The sequence below is a fragment of the Coturnix japonica genome, chromosome 3 (assembly GCF_001577835.2).
Source record: "Coturnix japonica isolate 7356 chromosome 3, Coturnix japonica 2.1, whole genome shotgun sequence".
Taxonomy (NCBI): Eukaryota; Metazoa; Chordata; class Aves; order Galliformes; family Phasianidae; genus Coturnix; species Coturnix japonica.
In genome coordinates, this window is record NC_029518.1 from 49,918,596 (window position 1) to 49,945,214 (window position 26,619).

Sequence of the window (26,619 nt, forward strand, 5' to 3'; positions counted from 1 at the left end):
GCTTTGTCCTCAGCCCCCTTCACACTGCGCCTGTGGAAAGACGCTCTCCCTCCCCGACAGGTAACATGCCACGACCCTCACATCGCCCCCATGGAATGAGAGAACAAAAGGCGACGGCGGAAGGACACAAAGGCTGTCACAAAGGCTCCCTACGCCGAAGGACGGGGCTGGGGGGGACATTAAGGCAGGCCCCCCGTACTGCCCTCGGGCCGCATCCTCCCCTTCTGCCCGCCCACCCCGCAGCCGCCATCTTGCTTGCGGCCATCTACCCACAACCAAGATGGCGCTGGGGCTGTTGGCGGTGCCGGCACCACCCCGCGCCGAGCGGAAGTGACGCGCCCCGCGGCGGCGGTCGCTCCGTCGGCTCTCTATGGTGGTTGATTCTTTTTTCCCCGTGGGCCCCGCGTCTCTTCCTTCGGCCAGACGGGAAATGGCCGCCGAGCTGCCATAAGGGAGCGGGGCCAACGGGAGTTCCGCCCGTCAGGTGAGGAAGGGGCGGAGGGGCAGGGGCCGCGGCAAGGCTTGGCGGGACAACGGCGGCCGTGCTCTACCGCGGGAGAGGGGAGGCTGAGGGGCGGCCCCTCCTCCCGCGCGGCCGCCACTCCGTTCTCCCCTCCCCCCTCCGCCGTGCGGTGCCGTCCCTCCCTCCCTCCCTCCCTCCCTTCCCCCGCCGCGTGACCTCCCCGCGCCGCAGCCATTATCCGCCGCGCCGCCCCCGCTCCTCAGGCCCCTGAGGCGGCGGCGCCAACCGCACCGGGAGGAGGGGCCGGGCCGGGCCGGGCCGCAGCTTCGTGCAGGAGTCGGGCCCAGCCGGCGGCGCTCTGCCGCGGCGCCTCGGGAGCTAAGGTAGAGGAGGGGAGGGAGGACTGGCCCGGGGCTGCTCCGGGCTCATTAGGCCGCCCTAAGCCGGCTGCGGAGTGCGGCCTTTCCCTGTGGGCCCGCACCCCTTCGGCCGGCTCTGCGGCCCTTTCCGCCCTTCCTGGGGTCGCCGAGCTGCATTGGTTATGGGTGGGTGGCTTCTGTGCTGCCTTCGCCGGGAGTGTTAGGGTGCTGGAGTGAGGAGATGCTGCCCTGCGTGCGGTTGGCCTTGGGCCCGCGGCAGGAACTTCCCCTCAGGCCTGAAAGCTGTTTAGGCCCCTGTGTCTTAATGCCTTAATGCCGTGCTGCTGCTCCCTTGTAGGGCCTTCACTACCCTGCTCGGAAATCTCCCTCCGAGCCCTCGCTGCTGGTGTTTGTGCCCCTCCCTGAGGGGGCTGTTACATCTCCAGCCCTATCACACTGCGGCATGCCGCTGCTGCAGGCTGCTGTGCTTTATTTATTGTTTGCTTCGGAACCTTTAGTTTTCATAAAGAAATCGGCTCCTTGTTTTGCATGTAGTGGTGATCCTCTAACACCTTGCTACGACTTGTCACTCCGTTATCACGAAGATCAAAGTTTTGCCCTAACAGTTAAATTTTCCTCCAGGAGGACCCAGGGGCATGTAAAACAAAGGAGTGCTCCACACTACGAACAATCACTTAGGTAGCTATTTGAGATTGAGTAATAGTTGGCTTGTTGTAATTATATAAAAGCATCTCTCAGACTGATTGTTCTCAGCTTGGAAAGGGTTGATTTAGAGCATGGGGTCCCAAGAAAATACTGTCTAGCTGTTTTCCTTGTATTTCCCTCTTGTTGCATTAAACAAAGAGGGGTTAAGGAAGAAGGGACAGAGATTCTGGCGTAGAGAGCGCTTCGAGCATGCAGCTTCTAGTGGCGAGGGGAGAAGAGTTGCTTCCTCCTACTCATCCTTTTTGTTGTTGAGTAGCAGGAAGAGTTTTAACGTGTTACATGTATCAATACGTGGGGGGTGGTTGGCGCTCTGCTGAGCTGGCTGTGGCTGGAGTAAAGCATTTGTGGGGCTGGCTCCAACAGTCCCTGGGGTGAAGGCGATGTCTGCCAGCCTTAGGGTGGCAGGGCATGTATGTGTATGGTGGCGAAGATCCTATTGCTGTGAGGGATGAAGAAAACTTGAGGCAGTTTGTGTTAGCAGCAGGGAGCTGTTGTTTGCAGCTGGGTTACACTTATTGGGGTGGATTTGACTCAGGCTGGTCATGAAGGAGCACTTACAGTGTATGAGCTTGAGGAACGCCAGAGAGCATTTGGGGTTTGTTTATGTGTAGTGGGAGTAGGTAAGGGAAACTACGAAGGGTGTGAGACTCCGTTCAATGTGTTGGGAGAGTTTTTCCCAAACATATTTGGAAGAGGTACCTCGTTGTCTTGGCCGTTGTGCTGGCGCTGGCCCTCACCCAGCCTTGTGGTAAGCTGGATCTGGAAGGTAACGTGGCTCTAAAATCAGCTTTGTTTTTCTCTCCTGAGTTTTATTCTTCTGAATCAGTTCAGCTCACCGGGTACTTGTGTGAATATCAGTCTTTGGAGTGAGGAGGGGGAGGATGGGCCTTTCTGGCAGCAGGCTATTGTAGAAACCATTCTTGAATGGAGGAAGAAATGGTCTCATTAAGCAAACAAACAAACCAAAACCCAAGCCAAATAAAATAGCAGCACTCCTCTTGTTGCTTTGTTTCTGTTTTGACAAAATTGATAGAAATAGTCATTTGTTTTGGTGTTTTTAGTAAGAAAAGAAACGTTTTTATGTTTGCGTGCACTTTTACATAACAGAACAGCTTTCAATCATATGATCATTCCACAGAGCTGCTCTTGCTTCTATTTGGATATTGTTTTTTAACTAATCTTACATACACTTTCTGTAGTTATCTGCTAAAAATGAATAAATTGGTGATCATATTTTTACACAAATGTTCTGTTTTCTCCACTGTTTCACCTGAATTTTTGTGCTGTATTTTTACGTGGGCCCATTCAGTTTTTGTAATCACACAAGCGTTATGAAGATGATGGGAAAGGTAGGAAATGGTTCATGATAGTGCCGCTCTGCTACACAGAGGCTCGAATCCCAGGGGTTGGACTCGATGATTTCTAAGGTCCCTTCCAACCCTCACGAGACTGTGATACTGTGATAGAAATGGTAGGGAAAAAGAATGAAGTAAGAGGGAAATGTGTTCCCCGGTTCTTATTTGTACAGCCTGACATACTTTGCTAAGATTTGTTATGGTGTTTCTTTAGTGTTTATGGACTTGTAGGCAGTGATTATCCAGGTGGTACAGGCTTACAGCTACTAATGTATTGTTTTGTTCTTACTTGTGATTTGCTGCTGTTGAACTTGGGGACGTTTAGGAAAAGAGGAGGTAGAGAATGGATAAGAATACGTGGTTATTTCATGGCAGATATGCAAACACTGAATAGATGCCATACATTCCTGTCCTAATAAGACTGATTTCTCTTTAATTTAGCATAAGTATAACAAAGGAGTATCAGAAATTCAGTAGGATTTCTTGAGGGCTGTCTTATCCCCTGATTCTTGTTGTATAATCCTTTTGCTTTTGAAGCTCGAATCTCTGAATGAAAATGCATTTTGACAACAGCCTGTGGATTATTTAACAAGATTTTTTACTTAAATCTTATTGATAGTTTTCAGGTAATACTTAAATAAGAGTAATAACGGCTATTAAATAAGACAGCTAAAATAATACAGCTGAGAGAGAGAGCAGTGTTTTGCTAGTATAGTTTTGGTTAACTAACCTAAAATACCTATTTAGGCTTCTATATGGTATAGAATCACAGAATTGTAGGGGTTGGAAGGGACCTCTAGAGATCACTGAGTCCAACCCCCCTGCCAAAGCAGGCTCCCTACACCACATCACACAGGTAGGCGTCCAGGTGGGTCTTGAATGTCTCCAGAGAAGGAGACTCCACCACCTCCCTGGGCAGCCTGTTCCAGTGCTTGAATGTGTGTGTTTAGCAGATACATAGTGTCTGCAGTATCTGCAGAAAGCTTTAATATTGGTCTAGTGAGAAAAGCTCATAAAAATATTTAAAAGGAGTTGGAAACAGGTTTTTATCCTTAAGTATTTGGCATGTTTGTAAGAAAAACAAATTGATGCCTACTTCCTCATCATAGTGTTGCTGATTCTTTGGAATATCTGGTTTTCACTTGGTGGCTGAGGCTGCTTTAAGACACCAGTGTGTACTGCTGCTACATTAATAAACTTACTGAGTGTTTGATCATTGATGTGACTTTGTATCCATTTCATGGCCCAAATGTGGGCTTGTGTAGTGAGCCGCAGGGAGGTGGGACTGTTTCTTTACACGAGTAGTGCCAGCTTGTTCTGACTGAATGTTGTGGAGCTACAGAAGCTCCCTTTGTAATAGCCAGCTTTCTTCTGACACTGTGATGAAATGATTGAGATTTTAATGTAGATTTTTGCACGTTTAGAGCAGAAATGAAGGGGAAGAGAAGCTCGAGTTACCAGAACTGTGTAGATAACAGCACCGGTGTTGTAGATATAGACTGTTTCTTGCAGTTGTGGTTTCTTCTTTAAATGCTCACGTTCTTCACCCACAGCTTTGCACCCTCTAGGTCTCTTCTGAGATGGGTTGAGAGATGAGCTTAATGCAGCTGAATAAGAGAGGCAGCTGATCTTTTGATTTGTGGGTTGATGTTACTGCTCAGAAATGTGATGTGTGTAGCACCTCATTTTCATTGTGTTACCTGACGTGATGTTGTGACTTCAGACTGTGACACTGGGGACAAGAGAGTCCCCAGGAGGAAGCTGCTGCTGATGTAACTGTGTATGTACCACTGTTTTTCAAATTCTCTGTAATAGAGGTGAATCAAATTGAAATTCCCACACACTGTAAGAATATATACATAGGCGGACCTTTACTTAAAAATGAAGTCTAAATAGTCTTTCACTTTCTGCTCTTATGCATGAAAGTTCTTTGGAAACAGACTCGTATGTCAAGCGTTTGCCTGTAGCAATTAAATGGAAGCAAAACTGAAAGTAGTTGAGATTTTTCTGTTCAGTATTGAAGGTTTTCTATTCAGCATTCTTTTGTTTTCAAGTCCTTGGCAAAAAGAGCAGTCATGGTATATCTATATCCAGTGGGTGATGCAAGAACTTGTCTATGTTAGGATTCTGATTTCAATTAGAACCAGCCAATTGTTTTTAAAACTCGGATGTAGAGGTAACATGGAAATGCAGTAAATATTGATTTTTAAAACCTAGCACTGAACTTCAACCGCTTAGCTGAAGTTGTATTAATTTTTCTGTGTAAGAATGCTTTAATTAACCTTTGCTAGCTAATGCCATCTCACCTTTTGTCTAGACAAGATCTGAAATGGTCCGATACACTACTGTGCTCCTTCAGAGACTCATGCTTGCTGATGATGAGAAGTAAAAACTTTCTCTTGTTAAAGCATATGTTTTGTAAAAATTGGAAATATCTTGCTCACTACTAGTGAATGGTAAGTGGAATTTTGATAGCAGGGTTTATCAAAACAAGTGCTACTTTTTTTTTGTGCTCAGGTGTTTTCAATTTTTCCTTCATCTCCGAGTGTGATTTAGGAACAGCTGAAATGTAGAATTTCTATGAGGGTTCAGCCCATCTATATTGAACTGGGACAAAATTCTGTGTCACCTTCATGGCATTTGAAGATTTTCTTAACTTCAAGTCAGCTTACAAGTGTGTATTTGTGAATATATATTTGTATATTCTTAAGGCTTTGGAGTAATGAAGGTTGAGGAGAGCTCCTACTTTGGAGAGTGGATTCATCGTTTCAATCATATTTTATTTCTCTTTATCCTGCAAAAACAAATCATGCAAATGTTTCCTTTTTAAATATGAAACAGTAACAGTAATGCTTGCATAAATGTTGCAGAGAAATCTACAAATAAAGCAGTTGTTTTACTAAGTTCATATCACTTTTTGTTTTTAAAGAAAAAGATAATTCCAGTTAAGTACAAAATTGTGTATTAGAGTTATAACTCCCATATGAATTTGTCACCTCATCCTCTTGGCTGCATGCTGTCTTCTCCCATAATCTAGATCTGGCATTTGTTTGGGTCTTTAAGTCAGTTAGTTAACCATATGAGAGTGAACACTGAGTGTCTATCAGAAGCTTCTCATTGAAGGACCGGATGTGAAGGGTTTAAGGGCTGATGGTTATACAGCCCTGGAAGCAGGACCAAAGGACTGATAATATATGGAAGGGAAGCATTGTTTGCACTTGGCAGTGGCTAACGTATAAGCTGCTCCAAATCTCAATGTGTGGTTTCACTAGTCTAGGACTAAATTTGCTGTTTCTTATGTTGCCTTCTTGTGATAAATAGTTTAATGCTTGAACCCATTTAAGCTGGAGTTAATGGTCCTTTAGTAAGAGTACTTCTCTCTCATAGTTGTTTCTTTCTGCTCTGTAGGATCTGTGTTGCTGAAAGCGTAAACAGAGAACTTTAAAATAACTGATTGATTGACACAGACCAGTGGCTTGAGGTAAGATTAATTCTGTTTTTAATTGCTCTGATTGAACCCAACTGTTAAAAATCAAGGTGGCGCAGTGGTAGGAATGCCACTTGCAACACCGGGGCCCAGGTTCGAATTCCCCTGTGGCGCAAGTGGTAGAAGTGCCGCTCTGCTACACAGGAGGCTTGAATCCTGGGGGTTGGACTCAATGATCTCTAAGGTCCCGTCCAACCCACACGATGCTGTGATACTGTGTATGTTTTTTAAAGGTCAACTATTGTATCATATGTAAATGTCAACTATTGTAACATATATTCACGTGTTGTACGTAAGAATGGAAATGTACAAATGTTGTTTTATACAGGGGAAATCCGATGTTCCTTTTCCTTTAAAACTGAGATTAGGTTCTGTAGACTTTTTGTGCATCTAAAGTTTGGTATGAAATTTCCTTTTAATAGAAAAACATTTTTTCTGTTTCTCTAGGAAAATTGTAGCTGCTTAAAAACTTGTCTATGAGCTAGATAACATAAGAGACTGTAATCCATCTTTTGTGCACTTGATTGAACACAAAGAATTAAACCCAATCTTCTGAGTATGTTATGTTCATTTATTATTCTTTAAATGGAAGGAGCCATTTACAGGCAGCTTATAATGTATTATCAGTTAAATAATTGTAGTTAATTGGAAAGCTAATTTTGGCTTAAACTGTATCGTATATTATTTAAATATATATATATATTACATATAATGAAATATATATTTTCCCTAGGTTAGTTTCAGATGAGATTAGTCTCTTTGGGGCCACACAAACTCAATGCAACTGTGATGGGGGAAAGTTAAATGGGGCAAGAGTGACCAGTGATAGGGAAAGGTTGGTCTGTTTTTTCTTTTGGATTTGCTTACATGTGTATAAAATCTCTATGATTTTGTTAACTTTAAGCTATAGTTCAATTTGTTTGTCTTCAGTATTTCTTCTCTGATAATGCATTTACTGTATGTGTAAAGTTCAGTGTAAGAAAAAGCGCTTGTTGTGTTGAGCTTGTATTTTCATTATGATGATTTGGAGATTTTATGCTCGTTTGCAATACAAAAGCTAAAAGTTATTTTTTTTTTTTCTCCATTTGTTTTAGTGGTTATTAACAATTGTAGACAGGACATTAAGGGCTGAAAATGTGAAGAGTTGATTGTCAACATTTTATATTCAATTTTTTTCCTGTGACCCATTATTTTTTAAGCTGGGCAATCTCAAAAGAGATTAATGAGACAAAATTGTTATTATTAAATGAAATTGGAGGGTTTATACATTGCTTTTAGCGAATATTTTAGACTCCCACTGAAACTTTGTGAAGTCATAGATTATAGAATCACAGAATATCCTGAGTTGGAAGAGACCCATAAGGATCACTGAGTCCAGCTCCTGGCTCTGCACAGGACCACCCAAAAATTAGACCATATGTCTGTGCTTTTGGAACTCTGGCAAGCTCGGTGCCCTGACTACTTTTCTGGGGAGGCTATTCCGGTGTTTGACCACCCTTACAGCGAAGAACCTTTTCCTGATATTCAACTCAAACCTCCCTTGTCACAGCTTCATGCTGTTCCCTGGGGTTCAGTTACTGGTCATCAGAGAGAGATCAGTACCTGTTCATCTCCATATCTTTTTGAGGACGCCATAGGATCTCATGAGGGCTCCCCTCTTGTCTCCTTTACTCTGGGCTGAGCAAACCAAGGGTCTTCAACTGCTCCTCACGTCTCCCCATCTGGACCCTTCACCATCTTTATAGCTCTCCTCTTTTTCTACTGTGGTGCCCAAAACTGCACACAGTACTCAAGGTGAGACCACACCAGTGCAGTGTAGAGTTGCTAGAAATGCGATGCTTTGTAGACTCCAGGATATGTTTGGCCTTCCTGGCTGCCTGAGCACATGTTCAACTTGCTGCTGTCTAAGACCTCCAGATCTCTTTCAGCAGGGCTGCTTTGTAGCATCTCATCCCCCAGTCTTTTTGTGTGGCCAGTTACCCCTTTTCCAGTGTAGAATTTGGCTCTTGCTCTTGTTAAAGTTCATGTGGTTGGTGATTGTCCAGCTCTCTGTAATTTGTCTAGATTTCTTGGCAAGGCCTCCCCTCCCTCTGTGGAATCAGTAACTTCTCCCAGTTCAGTGTTGTCATTTAGCTTACTCAGAACACCTTCTAGTCCTACATCCAAGTCACTGAAGAGAGCTGGCCCTAAAATGGAGTCATGGGGAACCCCACTAGTGAATGGCTCCCATCCTGCTGTAACCCCACTTAGTGTAACCCTTTGGGCCTGACCCATCAGCTGATTGCTTGTTATTGTACCATGTTTTGGTCTAGCTGTGTGCTGGACATTTTGTACAGAAGGATACTGTGAGAAACAAAATAGAATTGTCTCAATAGAAATGAACAAATGCCGAGTCAAATTCAAGTATAGACTTGAATTGTCATGTTGCTTTGGGTATAAAAAAAATAAATCTTTTTATACAGTGATTTCAGCTTAAGTAGTGGAAATTTCAAAGGCTTCATTTGAAGGAGGAGGGCTGGGAGTACTTGGCAGTTCTGACCAATATTCTGCTGTCGTAATGATAAATTATATAAAATGAATGGAATATTTAAATTTAGTTATAGCTTAATTTCAGTTTAGATCCAGATCACAAATGTATAATGGTCTAGACTTGCATTATTTCTTGTCGTAATTTGTAGAAATATTTTTTTTCATTGCCTTCTTATCTCCTTTTATACAGAATCAGTTTGCAATTAAACCTGAGAAACCTCTTGTATTTTATCTTTTCAGACATGCAGCTTGCACTGTAGTTGTGTTATGTCTTATATTGTTTAAAATGTACGTTGAGATTTAAGTTGCTAATAAATGTATTTTCTTTGAAGTTCTTCTAGTTAGGTAGTGCTATACCTCTTCCTAGTACTCTTGTTTCAGAGTATTAAAGTCTTACAGTATTTACACGATCTCTAAATAGTTTCATCCCTCTCTTTTTCTTCCCTTCAACTGTTTTTCCTTCTCAGAAGTCTATCTACTGGGAAAAATGGGTCGATCTAACTCTAGATCACATTCTTCAAGATCGAAGTCCAGATCTCAGTCCAGCTCTAGGTCAAGGTCCAGGTCACACTCTAGGAAAAAGAGATACAGGTATATTCATGTCATACTGCATAAAAAGAATGTTTTTTGTGTATTGAATTTTGACTGGTAGTTATTTTTCACTTTCATGAGTCTGGGATCTTCATTTTAGACAAGAACCAGTCTCTGCTTTGAAGAAATCTTTCATTTGTTTAAAATTTGACTGTAATACTCTTTTCCTGTATCTTTCTTGTGCCTCAGTATAGTTTCAGAATGCTAATGGTTCTTCCTCATTTGTTCTTGGTTTGATTCTCCTGTCCCTTTTCACATGATTTTCTTTCTCCTGTCTCTTTCCATGCTAGTTTTTTTTCTGCCTTTCTCATGTGGCTTTTTGGGTCTGGAATAACTTAAGGCTTCAGCAGATAAGCTTTACCTTGTCTTTTCAGTTCTCTTTTCCTTCACTTACTTACATAGCTACTTATTTAATAAGAGATGGCAGAATTCAGTGTTTACTGTCTTACCAGCTACTGCTGTCTGTAGGTTGGTATATTGAATTAAATTGGAGGTAATCTAACGTCTCATTCCAGGCTATGAACAGTGGTGCATGGAGAACTGAGTGCTGTGTTCCAGAGTGGTCACAATCTCTTAAAAAAATAAATAAAATAAAAATATTTAAAAAAAAAAAAACAGCAGAGCAAGCCATTGGGGCTGGTAATATCTTAATCATATGATGCTGAAGTCTAAGTTTCACAATTCCGTAGAAAACCAATATTTATTAAAATTCTTTATGGGATAGAGTTCATTCATATGCTGCAAAATTTACTTGAAGACTTACTCTGCTTGCTTTACCATTCTGACTGCATTAGAGAGGCCTAGCGTCTAGTCTTGAGGTACTTTTTTGCTCTCCAATTGTTAAATGTTAACATTTGTTTTTTAATTCTAGTTCTAGGTCTCGTTCAAGGACATACTCGCGATCTCGCAGCAGGGATCGTGTTTATTCTAGAGATTATCGCAGAGATTACAGAAATAATAGAGGAATGAGACGTCCATATGGTTACAGAGGAAGAGGTAGAGGGTATTACCAAGGAGGAGGTGGTAGATACCATCGTGGAGGTTATAGGCCCGTGTGGAACCGAAGACACTCCCGAAGCCCTAGGCGTGGCCGTTCACGTTCCAGAAGTCCAAAGCGAAGGTCTGTGTCTTCACAGAGGTCCCGGAGCAGATCTCGTCGATCTTACAGATCTTCCAGGTCCCCAAGGTCCTCTTCATCTCGTTCTTCATCCCCATACAGCAAATCACCTGTCTCTTCCAAAAGACGCGGGTCTATGGAAAAGCAGGCAAAGAAAACTGAAGGGGCTCCTTTGCAAGATAGCCCTTTGAAAAATAAATTACAAGACGAACAGAAAGATACATTTGAACATGACCCATCAGAATCTCTTGACGATTTTAATAAATCATCAGCAGCTTCTGGCGACATTTGGCCTGGCCTTTCAGCCTATGATAACAGTCCAAGGTCACCCCACAGTCCTTCTATTGCCACCCCGCCTAGTCAGAGTTCATCTTGCTCTGATGCCCCTTTGCTTAGTACAGCCCACTCAGCAAAGGACACACCTCAACATTCCCATTCCATTCAACATAGTCCTGAGAGGTCTGGCTCTGGTTCTGTTGGAAATGGTTCTAGCCGTTATAGTCCTTCTCAGAATAGCCCATTGCATCACATCCCTTCGAGGAGAAGCCCTGCAAAGACAATCCCATCACAGAATGCTCCCCGTGAGGAGCCTCGAACACGTTCATTTTATCCTGAGACTGGGGAACAGGAAACTGTAAAAGGTGGAAAGTTTCTGAAAAGGTAGGAATTAAACTATAAAATTAACATTGCATCTTAAAATACTGTCTGTAGCAGTGCTTTTTTTTATGTTATTTTTATTTTTTACAAGATCATCACTGTGCCTTGAAAAAGAGAATGTAAAATACTGATGAATGTTTTTAATCATTTTAGTCTGGTTAGGATTGAGCTTTCTCCTCCTTCAGAATGCTTCAAGTTCTTGTTGGGTGATTAGTGGAGACAGGACCAGTGTCCCTGTAAAACTCCTTTGTGTTTTTCCTTTGCGATATATTTTGCTGTATTCCATACAAATTGGTATGATGCATCAGACTTGCTTGTTCGACACTGACTTCTGTTTAAGTGCTTAAATGTTTTAATGCTTTATCTAATTTGAAATGCAGAGTTTAAAAACAGATGTTGTATTATGATTGATTTGTTGATGTAAACAGCATTCACTGCTAATTGTACGGTGCTATGTGACATCTTTTTCTTGACTTGTGTTACTTAAGAAGGAGGATAGGTTTTAATATTCTTGGAACATAATTCTACTGATGTGAGGAACAACGGAATGCATGTTCTCAAAATATTTGATATACTTGATACAGTTATAGCTGAAGAAGGAAGTTATCTTACCTTATAGATATTAGACTGTTTCTTTCTTATTTACCTTGTAATTTGGTGGGTTGATTAGAAAAATGAATTATAGACCAATATATGTGGTCATATGATTTTTCAAGTGAATTTGCTCTGTCAGTGATTTTTAGTATGTAAAAATATACTGATAGAAGATGGAAAAAAAAAAATCAAAAAGTCAACCTTGCTTGAAGCTAGGCTTAGTGCTGCTGGTAGATGTATTTTAGACCTATGTGAAGATAGTGTACAGACAAAGCAGTAGCTAAAATCAGTTTGTGAGTGTAGTTAGGACATACAGCTGTCTCAGATTAATTCAGATTTGAGTTATTAAAGTTTTATATTAATTTAATAGGGAAAAAGATAGGTATAAGAGCACATGAAGCTGTGTACCAATTTAGAACGAACAAGCTAACCACTAGCTCTTTTTACAAACTCTAGTGGAGAATTTCTACGTGTTCTATTGAAAGGCATTATTTTCTTAAGATGTTTTTGGTAGTGCATAGATGACAGTTAGTACAGTATGAACAGCATGCAAAATTTACTTGCTAAAGTTGTATGGCACAGTGCAGTATGTTTTTTCTTATTGGTGTGGGATTGACGCAAAAGAGGAATGCAAGTGAACTGGAATGAATGCAATCCAGAGTTACCAGTCTCTTCTTTGCTATCCACAGGTACACAGATGAAGAGTCTAGAGTATACCTGCTTGATAGGGGTAATACCAGGGAGAAGGAGGCCCAGAAGGAGAGAGGATCAGAAAAAGGGAGGACAGAGGGAGAAAGGGAATGGGAGGATCAGGAAACTTTAGACTTTTTCGTTGATAAAGAGACTGGGAAAGAGAAGTTTAATGACTCTGAAGGGGAGGACACAGAGGAGACAGAGGATTACAGACAGTTCAGAAAGTCTGTCCTGGCAGATCAGGGTAAAAATTTTCCTACTGCATCTCACCGGAATGCTGAGGAGGAAGGAACCAAGTACAAATCTAAAGTAACAATGAAGGGCAATAGAGAGAGCGATGGATTTAGAGATGAGAAAAGTTATAAGCCTAAAGAGACTGGCTATGTAGCGGAAAGGCCTAGTACAACAAAGGATAAGCACAAGGAAGAAGACAAGAGTTCTGAGAGACTAACGATGAAGAAAGAAACTCAGTCACCTGAGCAGGTAAAGTCTGAAAAGCTCAAAGAACTCTTTGATTACAGTCCTCCTCTACACAAGAATCTGGATGCGAGAGAAAAATCCACCTTCAGAGAGGAGAGCCCACTTAGGATCAAAATGATAGCCAGTGACTCCCATCGTCCTGAAGTTAAACTCAAAATGGCACCAGTACCTCTTGATGATTCCAATAGGTAAATTATTCCACTTGACGAAGTGGTTCTCCACTTGCTTGCAGTGTCACACATCTTTATTTAAACTAGTGGTTTCTTTTTGTGTGTCTTTTCTGTTGTTGATGCATTTTAGACCTGCTTCCTTGACTAAAGACAGGCTGCTTGCTAGCACACTTGTCCATTCCGTCAAGAAGGAGCAAGAGTTCAGATCCATCTTTGACCACATTAAGTTGCCACAGGCCAGCAAAAGCACGTCAGAGTCATTTATTCAGCATATAGTGTCCTTGGTTCATCATGTCAAAGGTATGTGTTCAATTTACACATTCAGCAGTAGCATTATATAATCATGTAATAGAGTTTAAGACTGTTAGCCAAGACTGCTGTCTGTAGTACAGAAAGATTTCGGCCTTCTTAATGTTGATTTAGTTGAACTTTTCCTCTGAGGTATACATATAATTGTTACAGAAATAATAGCCACCAAAACAAGTAGCAAAAAAGCAAGCATTGTAGAGCATAAGAATAGTCATACTATGTTTCTTGTTAAATTTTTAAGCCAAAGTAGCACATAAATGGTTATTTATTTTTTTTTTTTTAGTAAAGCTTAAACATACCAAACTGCTTAATCTTTTTTCTTCAGTTCTATTTGAATGTCTTTTCACCACTTACTATAGCTTTGCATCTCCTTTTGGTGCACCTTAGAACTCATATCCAGATGTTTACTAGAAAGCTGATTTTGGTCTCAAACTATTTAAGTGTAAGAAGTGGTTCTCTGAATGATCTTAAAACGCACTGCTTCATTTTATTCCTATTTGACAGTATTATTGGACATGAGAATCTAACTTCTAGAGGCATGGGTTAAGTAAATTCCATTAAATAGTTTATACACTAATTATTTTCCAATTTAACAGTAGTGCCTGTTGCTTACTGTAAATAAAAAAAAGTCTGACAAAGTGGATGTATTTTATTCAAGTCGCATACTGGCAAAGTTTTCTCATTCAAGAATAGATAATTCCTTAAAATCCAGAGAGGATATCTAGAGTGTTTTTAAATTCTTTTTTTTTTTTTTTTTTCTGTAGCATTTACTTAAATTTCACCAGGCTGTTGTCTAATTCTTGTATTTAATATACTATGAAAGAATTTGCTGGTGAACGTTACTTACCATATCATCATATAAAAGGGGAATGTCAAAATGCTAAATGAGGTGAGAAGTTTGGGTGTGTCTATCTGTGTGCATTGTTTGAAAAATACTTTAGCTTTTAAAATAGGAAAGATTTTGGTGCTAGAGGTATATATTTTTTTCAAGTCTTGTTTTTGAAGTAACTCTAGGCAACTAAGACTAAATGACTGTGTATTGAATTGCTTAGAAAAAAGTAGTAGAGGTAATAGGTTATGTTAATATAGTAGACCCAAAATATTATTGGGACGCCTGCTTAGAGCATAACAATCATTGCTAGAAAATCATATTATTGATAAGAGACCTAAGGCTCTATCTAATGAGAGCTTGGCTTAAATGGCACTTGTAAGCTGAAGTATTATTGAAATTTTTACATGTTGATCCCAAGTTAAGACTTCTTCTGTAGACTTGTGTTAAACAGATAACTGGTAAATATGACAGCTTAACAGAGTATCTGGTCAAGCTTTTAGTACATGCGAAGTTATGACTGTTTTTTGAAGGGAGAACTTTTCTATGCATTTCAAACTTACTGTGGTCTATGATCAGATTTAGTAACTATTTTGACAATTTGAAGTTATGTTCGTTATTGGTGTGATGCGACCAGTCTGAACAGCTCTTGATTAATGTAGAGCTGAAAATGCCCAGTGATGTTTTCTTTTTCATTATAAATAGGTCCTGGAATGTGTTTTGAAATGGCAAAATCCATGTTACAAAAGTAAAATAGCTGTTGAAAGATACAGATGCCAAACAGGCAAAGTTGAACCTTCTGTCTTCCTGGCAAAAATGGCATAAAAACAGAGTTGCTAGCTCAAATTCCTGTGTTTGATGGAATTATGATTGAGGCACTACCCTTGTAGTGGCCGTTTCAAGTTTTAATGGTTGGTTATGAGACAAATACTGGATGCCGGGCGGTAAGTTGACACAGATGTATGTTGACCTGTTAAGCAGATAGCTTGCTTCATATGTAACATTTCATAGCTCATGACTTTATGTATTTCTATATTACATTTAAACACATTTGTTGAGCTGGTTTGAAAACTTGAGTTTTGCTGTTGCTAATTTAACTGTCTCTGAAAGCAAGAGAAAATTTCTCAGAAAAGTTGTCAGGTTTGCCAAGATGCCAGATGATTAAATGAATTTATTTACATTTGGATGTGTTAATTGTCTTGAATCGTTACCGTTAAAACTTCGAATCAACAAATGGTATTATTTTAAGAAATGACTTGTTATTAGGTCATCCATGTAGTTATTGAAGCATACATTACTTAAATGTTTTCTCTGAGTTAACTTAAAGTTGAGATGAGTTGTAAAATGTACTTCTTGCAAATAGTTGTGACTTGAAGTAATCTTTTTTCTTGTGGACAAAGTAGAAAATCACTTAAATTGTTCCCTTATTTCACTAGAGGAGAATGTCACTGAAAATGAACAAGTCTTAATCCATGTATGATGCTTGAATTAGATTTAATCCAGCCATGGTGTAGTTATAAATAGATTTGCAGTGATTCTGTGCACTGTAGCTTTGTTTGGATTACAGAATTTGTAAGAGTAGGAAAAGCCAACACTTGCTTGTTCTGATATATTTACTGAAAATACTGTTTTTGCCTGCTACTTGCCTTTCTGTCAGGAGTAAAATTGCTGTCAGTTGAATTAAACTAATGAAACAGTGTTTTTCTATTGTAACCAACAGAGCAATACTTCAAGTCAGCTGGAATGACCTTAAATGAGAGGTTCACTGCGTATCAAAAAGCAACTGAAGAGCACTGCACTCGGCAAAAGAGCCCAGAAATACATAGGTATATGTTAATTGCTTATGTCTCAAATAATATCTGCTAATATTTCTGTTCTGTATGTAATACTTTATTGATTTCGGTGCAAATGCAAACAAAAAACCCTACCCAAACAAAAACAACAACAAACCCTGGAAAAAAAACCACCAAAATCAATCAAAAACATTTCAGTAAAAGAAAACTCAGATATTTCAACTCTGCCTTCATCTGTGGCTTTATAGCAGATGTCTTTTCTACCTCTGCATCTCCTTTGGGATATACGTACTTTTCTCACATATGGTGCTCAAATATAGAGAAATGTCTTGTATGTGCAGGGCTTCTTTTTATCTTCAGCTTTATTCTACACTGTGAGGTGTTTCATCTCGTATCACTTTAGTTTTTGTATTTATTAACTTATAGCAGTTTTTTTTTCCTCTTGAAATATGAGTCTGGAAGCTAAGAAGATATTTACACAGTTGTAATTTCTAATCGTGTGCTTCAGGTTACAGGATGCAGTGTACTGTGATTATGTTGCATGTGATGTCATATTGTCTCCGTTTTCAACTTTGTAACACCTGTTAACTGAGAAGTAACTTTAACTATACAACAAGCTGTCAGTGTTGATGTTTGTTTTTTTGAAGGTTGGATATCAAACCGGCCATATATACTGATCTTCTGGAATAACTGTTATCTTGAAATCTCTCCTAGAAATGTGAAAAATCAAAGATGTATTTATCTTTTAGTATAATTCACAGAACAAAACTGAGGTTTTTAATTTTTAGCTTGCTTCTGTATTCAGATGGTGGGACTTCATATGTGAGAGTTTGTTCTGCTGCTTAAGTGCCTTGTTATTCAGACTTCTGTTGAACTTCATGAGGCCATAAACAGTTGCATACATATGTGGCTAGACACTGCTTTTATTTTACATTTAGGAGGATTGACATCTCTCCAAGTGCCCTGAGGAAGCATACCCGTTTAGCAGGTGAAGAGAGGGTCTTTAAAGAAGAAAGTCAAAAAGTAGGTTCTACGTAAACGTTAAGTATCTATTTCTAAACTTAATATGATATTTTTCCCTTTGAATATGAACTTCCAACTTCATGTCAGTTTGTATATATCAGTCTTTTAGAACAACTTATGTTATGTGGAATATTTGCATTTCTTTTTTATTTTTCTTTTATTTTATTTTCCTGTGAGTAAAATGCCTTACCAAGAAGCCAGTTTGTGTAGCACTACATGAGTATATTGATATTGTGGCATATAAGATCGAGATGCCTCCTAACTTCCTGTCTTTTGTTGTTTCTTGGCACATTTTGTGTCCAAGGACAAAGAATAGGAGGAGAAAATAGTGCTGTGGTGCACAGTAGTGTGGCTGAATTTATAAAGGTACGCATGCTCTGCTAGCGATAATTAACTGGAAAAAAAAAAAGTGTATTAAGATATCCTGCCAGAAAATACCTTATGGTCAGTATGACTTGGGAAATAGATGTCCTGTTGGCTCAATGGGAGCACTTGTTTAAAATGTAAAATGTTAGCTGTTCTCAGGTCTAGCCTGTAAAAGGCATTCACGTAAGCTCAATTTATGTGATAAAGACTTGTTGTAAATTTTGTTTTGTCTTTTTTAAATTGGAGCACAGTTCACCTCCAGAGGTTCTCTTCTGTATGTTTTCTTTCAAAATCTTAGTCAGAAACATGTTTTTGCTTACAGGGAGATAAAAAATTAAGATGTGATTCTGCTGATCTTCGGCATGACATTGACCGCCGTAGAAAAGAGCGAAGTAAAGAGCGGGGAGACTCAAAGGGTTCCAGGGAATCCAGTGGGTCAAGAAAGCAGGAGAAATCTTCAAAAGATTACAAGGATTACAAATCTTATAAAGATGACAGGTAAATGTTTGAAATCTTTGTACGTTTTTAGCTTCTAATTAACCTTTTGTAATTGTAAGCTTAATTGCTTTCAATTTTCAATGTTTAATGAAACGTTTAAATTTAAACAAATAAAATTATTTGTTTTACAGCAAATATGTATTATCTGTCTTTTACACGGCTTATGGTGGATGAGGACAAAAACTTTGGAATAGCAAGCTAACACTGAAAAAAAAAATGACAAATTAATCTGTCCTATTATCCAGGCTACATCAGGAGGTTGGACTTCAATGCAGTACATTTCTATAAACAATTTGTGTAAGAACTTTGGTTCGTTATGCTTGATTCCGCACTTTTTCAACTCATAACACCCAGAGTATGAGAATCTTACTGATACTTAGATTTAACATGGGTGAAAAGGGGAATCTTTTGTTTTTTTTCTCTCCTAAAGCCAGTGGGCTATTTTCTAAGGATAAAAAAGTTAGCGTATTCAGTGGATACTGTGTAGCAGTGGTAAGAGTTTCATCAGGTGTAAGCTTCCTTTAAGTAATGTTATCTTGTAAATTGGGTCAAATTAGAACTTCGGGGGATTACCAAAAGTCTTGCTGTGTGGGATTTATTATCTTGCTTTGTACTGGGTATACAATGAATTCTTATGTTTCCTGTTCCCCATATAGTTTCTGACTCTGGTATCCACATTACCTTCCACTGGCAGTTCATACAGGCATCTTCATAGGGCAGCCCATAGTGTATGTTCTCAACAGTTTGCAAACTGAATTAAGTAAAATTTCTGTAAAGCTCTGCCTTGAGGGTTTTCTTCCCTTTGATTTCTGTTTTTTTTTTTTTTTTTTTTTCCTCTGCCTCAGAGAAAGGCAGATATTAAAAGTAACAGAACCTCTTAATGGCAACCTAGAATAATTCTTTGCAGTTTGCAGACTGCTGTTTTCAACTTACTAGCAATAGTATACTTTTACTTCATTTAAATGTCAAAAAGAGGCTTGAAAGTGAAACTATATCTTGCCTTAGCATCTGAAATATTACACATACGTGTGGCTGTATAACCAGATGGGGGATAGTTTTTATGTAAAATATAAAGAAACCCCTTTTAGTATAGCATGTTATAGTCTATCTAGTGCTTTTAAAATAGCACAGAGTCTATCTTTTTATTTTTCAGTAAGCAAAAAAGAGAGCAAGACCGTGCTAGATCTTCCCCGTCTTCCTCTCCATCTTCTTCTTCATCTGGTTCTCGAGAAGAAAAGGATTGCAAGAAAGAAAGAGATGAAGAGTTCAAAACTCACCACGAACAGAAAGAATACTCTGGTTTTGCAGGAGTCAGCAGGCCAAGAGGCACCTTTGTAAGTTGCATTTCTCCTGTTCTTCCCCCAGATGATGAAGACTGTAACAACAGTGTAACAGATTAAATGAAGTGTTGCAGTAGTTAGTGTTAGCATAGATCTTTTTTTGAAGTTGTGATTCTTGAATTCTTTTATATGAGGTTCCAATTCTGCAGTACTTTTCTTTCAGCTTTGTCCAATAGAAGTCTTATTTGGTGTGTGAATATTCACATATAGCATAATACTAGGGACCCTAGTGTAAGGATTGGAAAAATGATTTACTGTTTATTCCTTCCTTGCTGTTTTGTAATTACTCTGTTTCCTAACAGGATATTAAAACTGACCTTTCTTTAAAGATGAAATGTTGTTATCTATTACCTGTTACTCTCTAGAGTTTTCTCCATAACTTTCAGTTTTAGTTTGATCCTTTATGATATCTGTGAGTTAGTTAGTAGAGAATAACACACAAATGCAACATGGGCACCAATTTTGGAAGAGAACTATACTGGGGAGAAGAGATGGTATATTTGCTGCTTTTCAGTGTTTCTCTAGCCTGGACTAGCCACAATAAACATGGAAGCATGTTAATCTAACTCTGGAATGTGTTACAGCATTGTGATTTGGAAAATACTGTGTTGACCTTCACGGTCGTCATAACATTTTTAAAGGTAAAAATTGCATGTTAACGTAACTTATTGGGAAATGTAGCAGCATTAGAAAAGTTTAAGTAGTAATAGAAGAGGCCTTGGAAATAAAAACATCTGTACAAATATTAGAAATGCCTTAAAGGTTTATTTGTGAGTGGAAAAAAGATAATGGGTAGGAGTAATCACATGCTTTTCTCTTGTGTAGCCTGTATTTAAGACAAAATAAGGTAAAAAGGCATTGTTTGATTATAAATATACTTTGTAGTAGCAGAAAATAAATTTTGAGCTGAAGAGAAGAGAGTGTCTAAAATGCGTGTGAGCTGTGCAGCACTTAGGGTTTGAATCCTCAATCTTGGGAGCTGTAGCTACTTTAAAAAAAAAATAAAAATAATCCAAGTTCCAAATTTCTGATGCTAAAATTTGTTTTCCCTCTTTCTTGTTCTTATATAAAATTAACAAAGGAACAGGTGTGTGGTGTAAACTAACACTTTGGTGGTGCAGATACCGTATATGACACTACTGTGCAGTTCCTAGGTGCATAAGCTAAAAATAGAGCTTAAAATTCTCTTAAGAAGAGAATAAGTGTTTTTTGTTTTTTTTTCTTAAACAAACAAACACTCCTCAGAATCAGTGCCAACTTTACTGCTTTATTAAATCATGTTATGCATGTTTTAAAGAGAGAGAGTACTTTGTGTGAAGTTTTAAGTAGCTATGAAGTGGAAAATGTACTAGTTACTAATAATATGACTAATGGTAATTGCCAGTTATGGATATGCATTCATAACTGATATTCTGTAATGACATGTATGGTCACACGCATGCTTATCAACCAAACAATTACTGAGAAGGAGTATTTAAATAGACCAATCTGTTGACTTGAATATTCCACTTCAGGGTACAGACTGGGTAGTATTGTAAGATACTAGATGGCTAATGTAGAAATGTCTTTGTGATTTAGGCTAATAGTGTCATAATTCAAGGAAGCATAACTTTGGTTTTGGAGTAAGGAAAATATTTTTGTCGTGAATATTCCCTAAAACAAAGCTGTAACACTGTGGGGAGAGTGGCTGACTGGGTAGAGGAAGTTTTTCTGTAAGCAAAGATGTTGGTTTGTTGTTAAGTTAGTGTAGACTTTTCACTAATGCTTACTGATAGGCTGAAATGCTGAATTCCATGCTTGTTATATGTAGCATAAAACCATAAGTGCTCTGAATAATTTTCAAGTAGGAAAACAGAAATAAGGAGAAATAGAATGCTTTTAGTTTCTGAAGTATTTTGGGAGGTCTTGTAGCCTTCAACGTGGCTTTTTCAGATCGATTCAAAGCACTTTTAAAGCTATCCAGCATCAATTCTACATTAGAGGTGTTGGAGCTTACTGGAATTAGGTGTGCGTAGAACTTTTTTCTTCAAGTTAATTACATTTTTGTCTGTTTATGGGGCATACTTTGCCTTAATAAATGAAACTAATTTCCATTCCTAGTTCTGTTAGCTGCTCTGAAGACCCAGCTTTATTTTTAATTAGGTTGTACATAGAAAGCGTGTTCTGTAGTAAGGTTTTTAATAATCTTCCTAACCTCACCATTCTTCTCTTAAATAGGGAATGTGTGGATAAATTCCTGCTTAATACTTTCTGCAAGCCCAAACACTTGCGTGCTGAGGAAACTGGATATGTTACTGCTCAGTGTGCTTTGGGTTAAATATTTCCTGTATTGCAGTGAGGCTTTTCAATCTTGTCATCTTAAAATTCTGTTTATTTATGATAAAGAACACTAAAGGTACTTCAAGATTGTTCCTCTATGCAATAGACAGAGTTGTTTTTCAGGATAAGGAGTGTTTATTCATTTGAAATGTAATCTGTCTTCAAATGCATAACTGAATCGCAATTGAGAATGATGGCACAAAATGGTCAGTTACTTGCAGAATGCATTATTTGTATGTATTCTAAAATCATTTTCTTGTAACAGATACGATTGTCTCCATAAGTGACTTCACTTTCCCCCCGAAAGTTTTTTCCCCTTCTTCAGTCAAGGTTTTTTCCATTTAGGCTTTTGTCTGCAAACAGCTTCAGAAGTTTCTGACTTTTGTTGCAGCAGACGGCTTTACCAGCCGCTAAAGGAAATTTCACTTTGGTGAATGTAGGTTAATTTATACCAAGAACTCAAGTGTGTTTTAACTCTTACGCTTAGTAGAATCATTATTTTGAATTGAATGCTTGAATACACTACTTAAGGTAATTATGTGACTTTAAAAAAAAAGTTTTATAATTTTAACTAAGAACAGAATGAGCTTTTTCAGTAGCAGAAAATTTGAGCTTTTTGTTGTGGCTTTGTGTAAATGCCTTAAATAAAATAACATTTTGGTTAATCAGTTTCGAATTAGGGGCAGAGGAAGAGCCAGAGGAGTCTTTGCTGGAACAAATACTGGTCCCAGCAACTCAAATACTACTTTTCAAAAGAGGCCGAAGGAAGAGGAGTGGGATCCTGAATATACCCCAAAAAGCAAGAAATATTTCTTGGTGGGTGTAGAGAATTCTATGTTATGCATGCTTTTGTTTTTTCCGAGTGTGTTTTTATGTCTGCTGTTAAGGAGGTTGACAGCTACAGAAGTCGCATGCATGTTCAAAGAATGACTGCAGTTATGTAATCAAGAAAATAGCAGAGCTCTAGGAGTGCCTAGTTCAGCTTCTCTTGTCTTACTGCAGCAGGCTGGAAATAACTAAAGCTTAAGGTAGAATTCTTCTCTAAAAAATATTTATCAGTGAGATAGGAAAAAGGCATGTTCTGGCTATAAATATGAAAAACAAAAGCAAAAAGACTTGTGCCGTATCTTTGTGGAGATTTATTGCAGGATGGCATTCAAGCTTTGTTTTTACGTTTATCTAGAAACACACAAAAGTGAAAGATCAGGAAAAGCTAGCAGTATTTGTGGATGGATGTGGGCCAACTCTGCTATTAGCAGCCTTTCTGTTCTTACCTGAGTAGTATGATAGGCATAAGTAATCTTAGTGATGTCCTTTCCCTCCCCTCTCCCCCTTCATTCTGGATTAAGAATGGAAGACTGTTGATATAACTAACCAGTAAGTAGTTAGTGTACTGAATATTTAGTCTGCTACAGCATTTCTCTAACAATGCCAACTTCTAAGGGGGGTATCATTTCACCACTGGAAAGCATTAGTTAGTGAAGATAAATCTCCTATAGTATTTTTTTCCTCACAGATATGCTAACAGGTAATCCAATTAAGAACTCAACTTCAATTTGCATGTATATAAAGTTTTCTCCCTGTTTCCACCCACATATAGAGAGATGTGATTGTCTGTTCACTGCCACCCTGTAAATACTTGAATGACATATAATAGTAAGCTACTTATGTTTAATAGCTTAGATTTCTTTCCAAATCACAAGTTAAAAAAGTAGATATTGGAGCTGGTCTTCATCATTCTTCCAAGTATAAACATCGTATATTAAATCATTTTTTATCATACCCATGCAGTGCATGGAATGTCTGTCCGAAGTCATGCCCAATTCTGTTCAGACTGTATTTAGCACCAAGATAGCAAACATAATGTTTACTAACCAGAGAAAATCTATTGTTAATGTCAGATCTCAGTAGTTTAAAAATGATTTGCATTACCTTGCACGAGTAAAGCAGGGTTTCTGAAAACTGCCTTCAGTTACCTTTCCTTAAGTATAAGGGGTTCTCTCTGCCTTAAAGTGAAAAAATAACAAAAAACACATTCCTAGAGTTGCTTCTGTTAATGTTTTTTTTTCTTGCTAAAAACAAATGAGTACTTATTTCTGATGACTGAGAAAAGAAGTGACAGATTTGGTTTGCAGTGGACATACCTACAGCTAATAATGACTCTTAAATCAGGTTTTTGAGGTACTTCTAGTTATAGTATTATGAATTGTAGGGATATGTTTCATAATGTAATATACAGATAATCTGAATTGTTCTTTTTTATGCATAGCGTAAATTTGGTTCAGAGTACAGCATTTAAGAGGCGTTGTAACCTTATTGTTTGGTATATTATAGCATGATGACAGAGATGATGGTGTGGATTATTGGGCCAAACGAGGAAGGGGCCGTGGGACTTTCCAGCGTGGCAGAGGGCGTTTTAACTTCAAAAAGTCAGGTAGCAGTCCGAAGTGGACGCATGACAAATACCAAGGGGATGGGATTGTGGAAGATGAAGAAGAAACGATGGAGAACAATGAAGAAAAGGACAGACGCAAGGAGGAAAAGGTGAGCAGTTTGGTGAGGTGCAAAGTACATCAATTATCTTACAGAGTCTCACGTGTGATGGTTGGAGGGGAGGTGGCAGATCAATTGGAAAAGTTTCTTTTAGCGTTTAGTTATTAACTGTTTACAAGAAGACTGTTTTCTTTCTTTCTGCAGGAATAACCTTGGAAGAAAGCTGAAAGAGCAGCTTTTGCACCACCCACACAACATTTTTAATATGTTCTTTTTGTTGTCAAATGAATGTAAGCATTTTACTTAAATTTTACTGTTGGAAGTAGTTTAGAGGGATTGTTTTTCTGTTTTAAGCCTTTAGGTAAAGAAAAAAAAAATCTTGATATAGTAAACTATGTTAATGATCGTACAGTTAGAAAGTAAAATATTTGTAACAACTTTTAAGAAATTTTACTGTTTGTTATATGCAGTGTAATTCTGCTTTGTCCAAATACATGGTCAAGTACAACTCTTAAAAGTTTTGATTCTCCCCTATGTCTGTGTTTTATTCTGAAGTAAACTTGCAGCTCTGCACACCTGAAATCTTGGAGGAGCATTTTTTATCAGCTGATGGCTACTTCTGTGTTGCTTTTTTAATTAAAAACATTTTGAATGATAGTTCTGCAGTCATAATGTGAATACAAAGTCACGTATGAGGTTGATCACACGCTAGTGCACAAGAGTCACATTTACAAGACGTCTTGAAATGTTAAAGTGATTCTTGATTCTTATTCTCACACTAGAGAGAGAAACTAGGAGAGCGTAACATCACTGTTCTCTAGTAGCCTGAGGAATGTGTATGTATATGAATTCTTCAGTGAGGTTTCAAGGTTATTTCTCTTTTGGAATGTGAACTTTAGAAACCTGCTTCCAAGGCACTGGTGCTAAAAACTCTCAACAGGTCTGGAAACTGGAGCACGCTCTGCCATTTCTACAGTTGATACAAAACTACCTACAGCTGTCTTAATTCTGTAACTTGTGTCCAGAACAGGTTAGTCATGTATTATGGATACCTTGGGATGTCTTCTGTCATAGAAAGACATTTCTCTTGTCAAGGGTGACATGGTACTATGTTTAAAGTTTCTTAAACCTGTAGTTTAAACTCACAGCAAGAAAAAGGTGTTGTTCATGATTAGGGGTGGCATTTTCAGGGTCAACAAGGTTTATAGTTTCAGCTATAGGTCAGTAGCTTAATCTTCCGCATTTGAGTAAAGAAATTGATGGCAGTGTCAATGCTACATTTGTATCAGTCTTTGTTTCAATTAGTTAAATTGCCTCTTTTTTTTTTTTTTTTTTAAATGTGGAATCCTCCGTTCAGGTAAGTGATCTGGAAAGAGCAAGTCTTGTCTTTGTCTTGGGGTTACCCATAGATGTAAGTCCATGACAGGGGGGCATAGGCCCAGGGGAAAAAGGAAGGTGTGTGGGCCATGTGCTGTGGGAGAGGGGGATGGGTGGAGAGCCAGCTGGTAGTTCTAGCAAAGAGAAAACACAATGGCAACGATCTGAGGAGGAACGGTAATTTACTAAATGTAACCAAATCAAACAAAATGAGAGAGACAAGAGTACCCAAAGTACAAGTCAAACCACGACAGTGCGAGGGAAGCACGTGCTTTTCTCCATGGCGAGCTGAGATGGCCAGAGGCAGAGAGTGGCTGGGGTCCGGTCTGGAGTCCCACCCTGCCCCCTTTGTTTTTGTACCAGGTCCTCTGGGGGTGCCACCCCTCCCCTCCAGGAACCCAAAATGCCCAAAAAGGCAGTAACATGGAACCAGAACATGAACTCTTTAACTGCCACTGTTCTGCATGATGTTCTGATGTGGAATACTGACAACAGAAATCACTAAACCACAAGAGTCTTCTATCACATCAACAGCCTTAAGTGAAATCTCGGAGGGAAAGCAAACACCAACCCAACATATTTCCCTGAAAATATATAGAGCAAGTTGCATTAAAATTTGAATCAGTTAAAATACTTGGATTGTACTGAATGATTATATGAAGTATTCTCTGCCCTGGGAATACATACTCTTAGTGTTCCACTTTATCCAGCGTATAAGTCTGAAGTTGTAACTTGATGATAAAAGTTGTTTGCGGAGGGTGTGAGAAATGAGTTAGTCTTTTACACTGATTTTTCTAAATAGCCCTTTCAGTACTGGAGTTAAAGTGTAGGAGTCAGTCTACAGTATTTAAACAAAAAGTGCTTTGGTTAAAATGAAAATGTATTTGTCTTAAATATGTGCTCTCCTACTAGCATTGTTAGTAGTTAACCATCTGACCTACCCATGCTAAATGATAGAAGGCAAAAAACCAGCGTTCTGACTGTATTTGAAGAAAATGGATTTCAGATTGCACTACTGTGCCAGCATCTGTGTGGAAAGGGAAATAGGATT

At 38.8% G+C, this 26,619-nt stretch overlaps 1 protein-coding gene across 11 annotated transcripts; it reads left to right on the forward strand.

Annotated features, from left to right (window-relative positions):
• Positions 1 to 229: 229 nt before the first annotated feature.
• On the forward strand, positions 230 to 24,848 carry BCLAF1 (BCL2 associated transcription factor 1). 11 transcript variants are annotated; one of them, XM_015858357.1, is made up of 15 exons: positions 323 to 484; positions 5,221 to 5,359; positions 6,312 to 6,384; positions 7,124 to 7,225; positions 9,387 to 9,510; positions 10,382 to 11,287; positions 12,568 to 13,239; positions 13,352 to 13,521; positions 16,080 to 16,185; positions 17,091 to 17,175; positions 17,864 to 18,039; positions 19,193 to 19,373; positions 22,368 to 22,514; positions 24,033 to 24,242; positions 24,396 to 24,848. In XM_015858357.1, exons 5-15 carry the CDS (start codon positions 9,407 to 9,409, stop codon positions 24,399 to 24,401), a joined length of 2,763 nt encoding a protein of 920 aa, XP_015713843.1. In that variant the 5' UTR covers positions 323 to 484; positions 5,221 to 5,359; positions 6,312 to 6,384; positions 7,124 to 7,225; positions 9,387 to 9,406; the 3' UTR covers positions 24,402 to 24,848. The 11 variants fall into 11 exon arrangements, 9 of the variants coding, with proteins under 9 accessions (XP_032299514.1, XP_015713843.1, XP_015713844.1 ...); XM_015858358.1 differs by lacking the exon at positions 7,124 to 7,225; XM_015858360.1 differs by lacking the exon at positions 5,221 to 5,359.
• The last annotated feature ends 1,771 nt before the right edge of the window (positions 24,849 to 26,619 follow it).

Excerpts from the sequence above, each read along its gene's own strand:
- BCLAF1 (XM_015858357.1), top strand. The coding sequence starts at position 9,407 with ATGGGTCGATCTAACTCTAGATCACATTCTTCAAGATCGAAGTCCAGA. Across the intron at positions 13,240-13,351 it reads CCTCTTGATGATTCCAATAG|ACCTGCTTCCTTGACTAAAG; the intron begins GTAAATTATTCC and ends GATGCATTTTAG. Across the intron at positions 17,176-17,863 it reads TTAAAGAAGAAAGTCAAAAA|GGAGATAAAAAATTAAGATG; the intron begins GTAGGTTCTACG and ends TTTTGCTTACAG.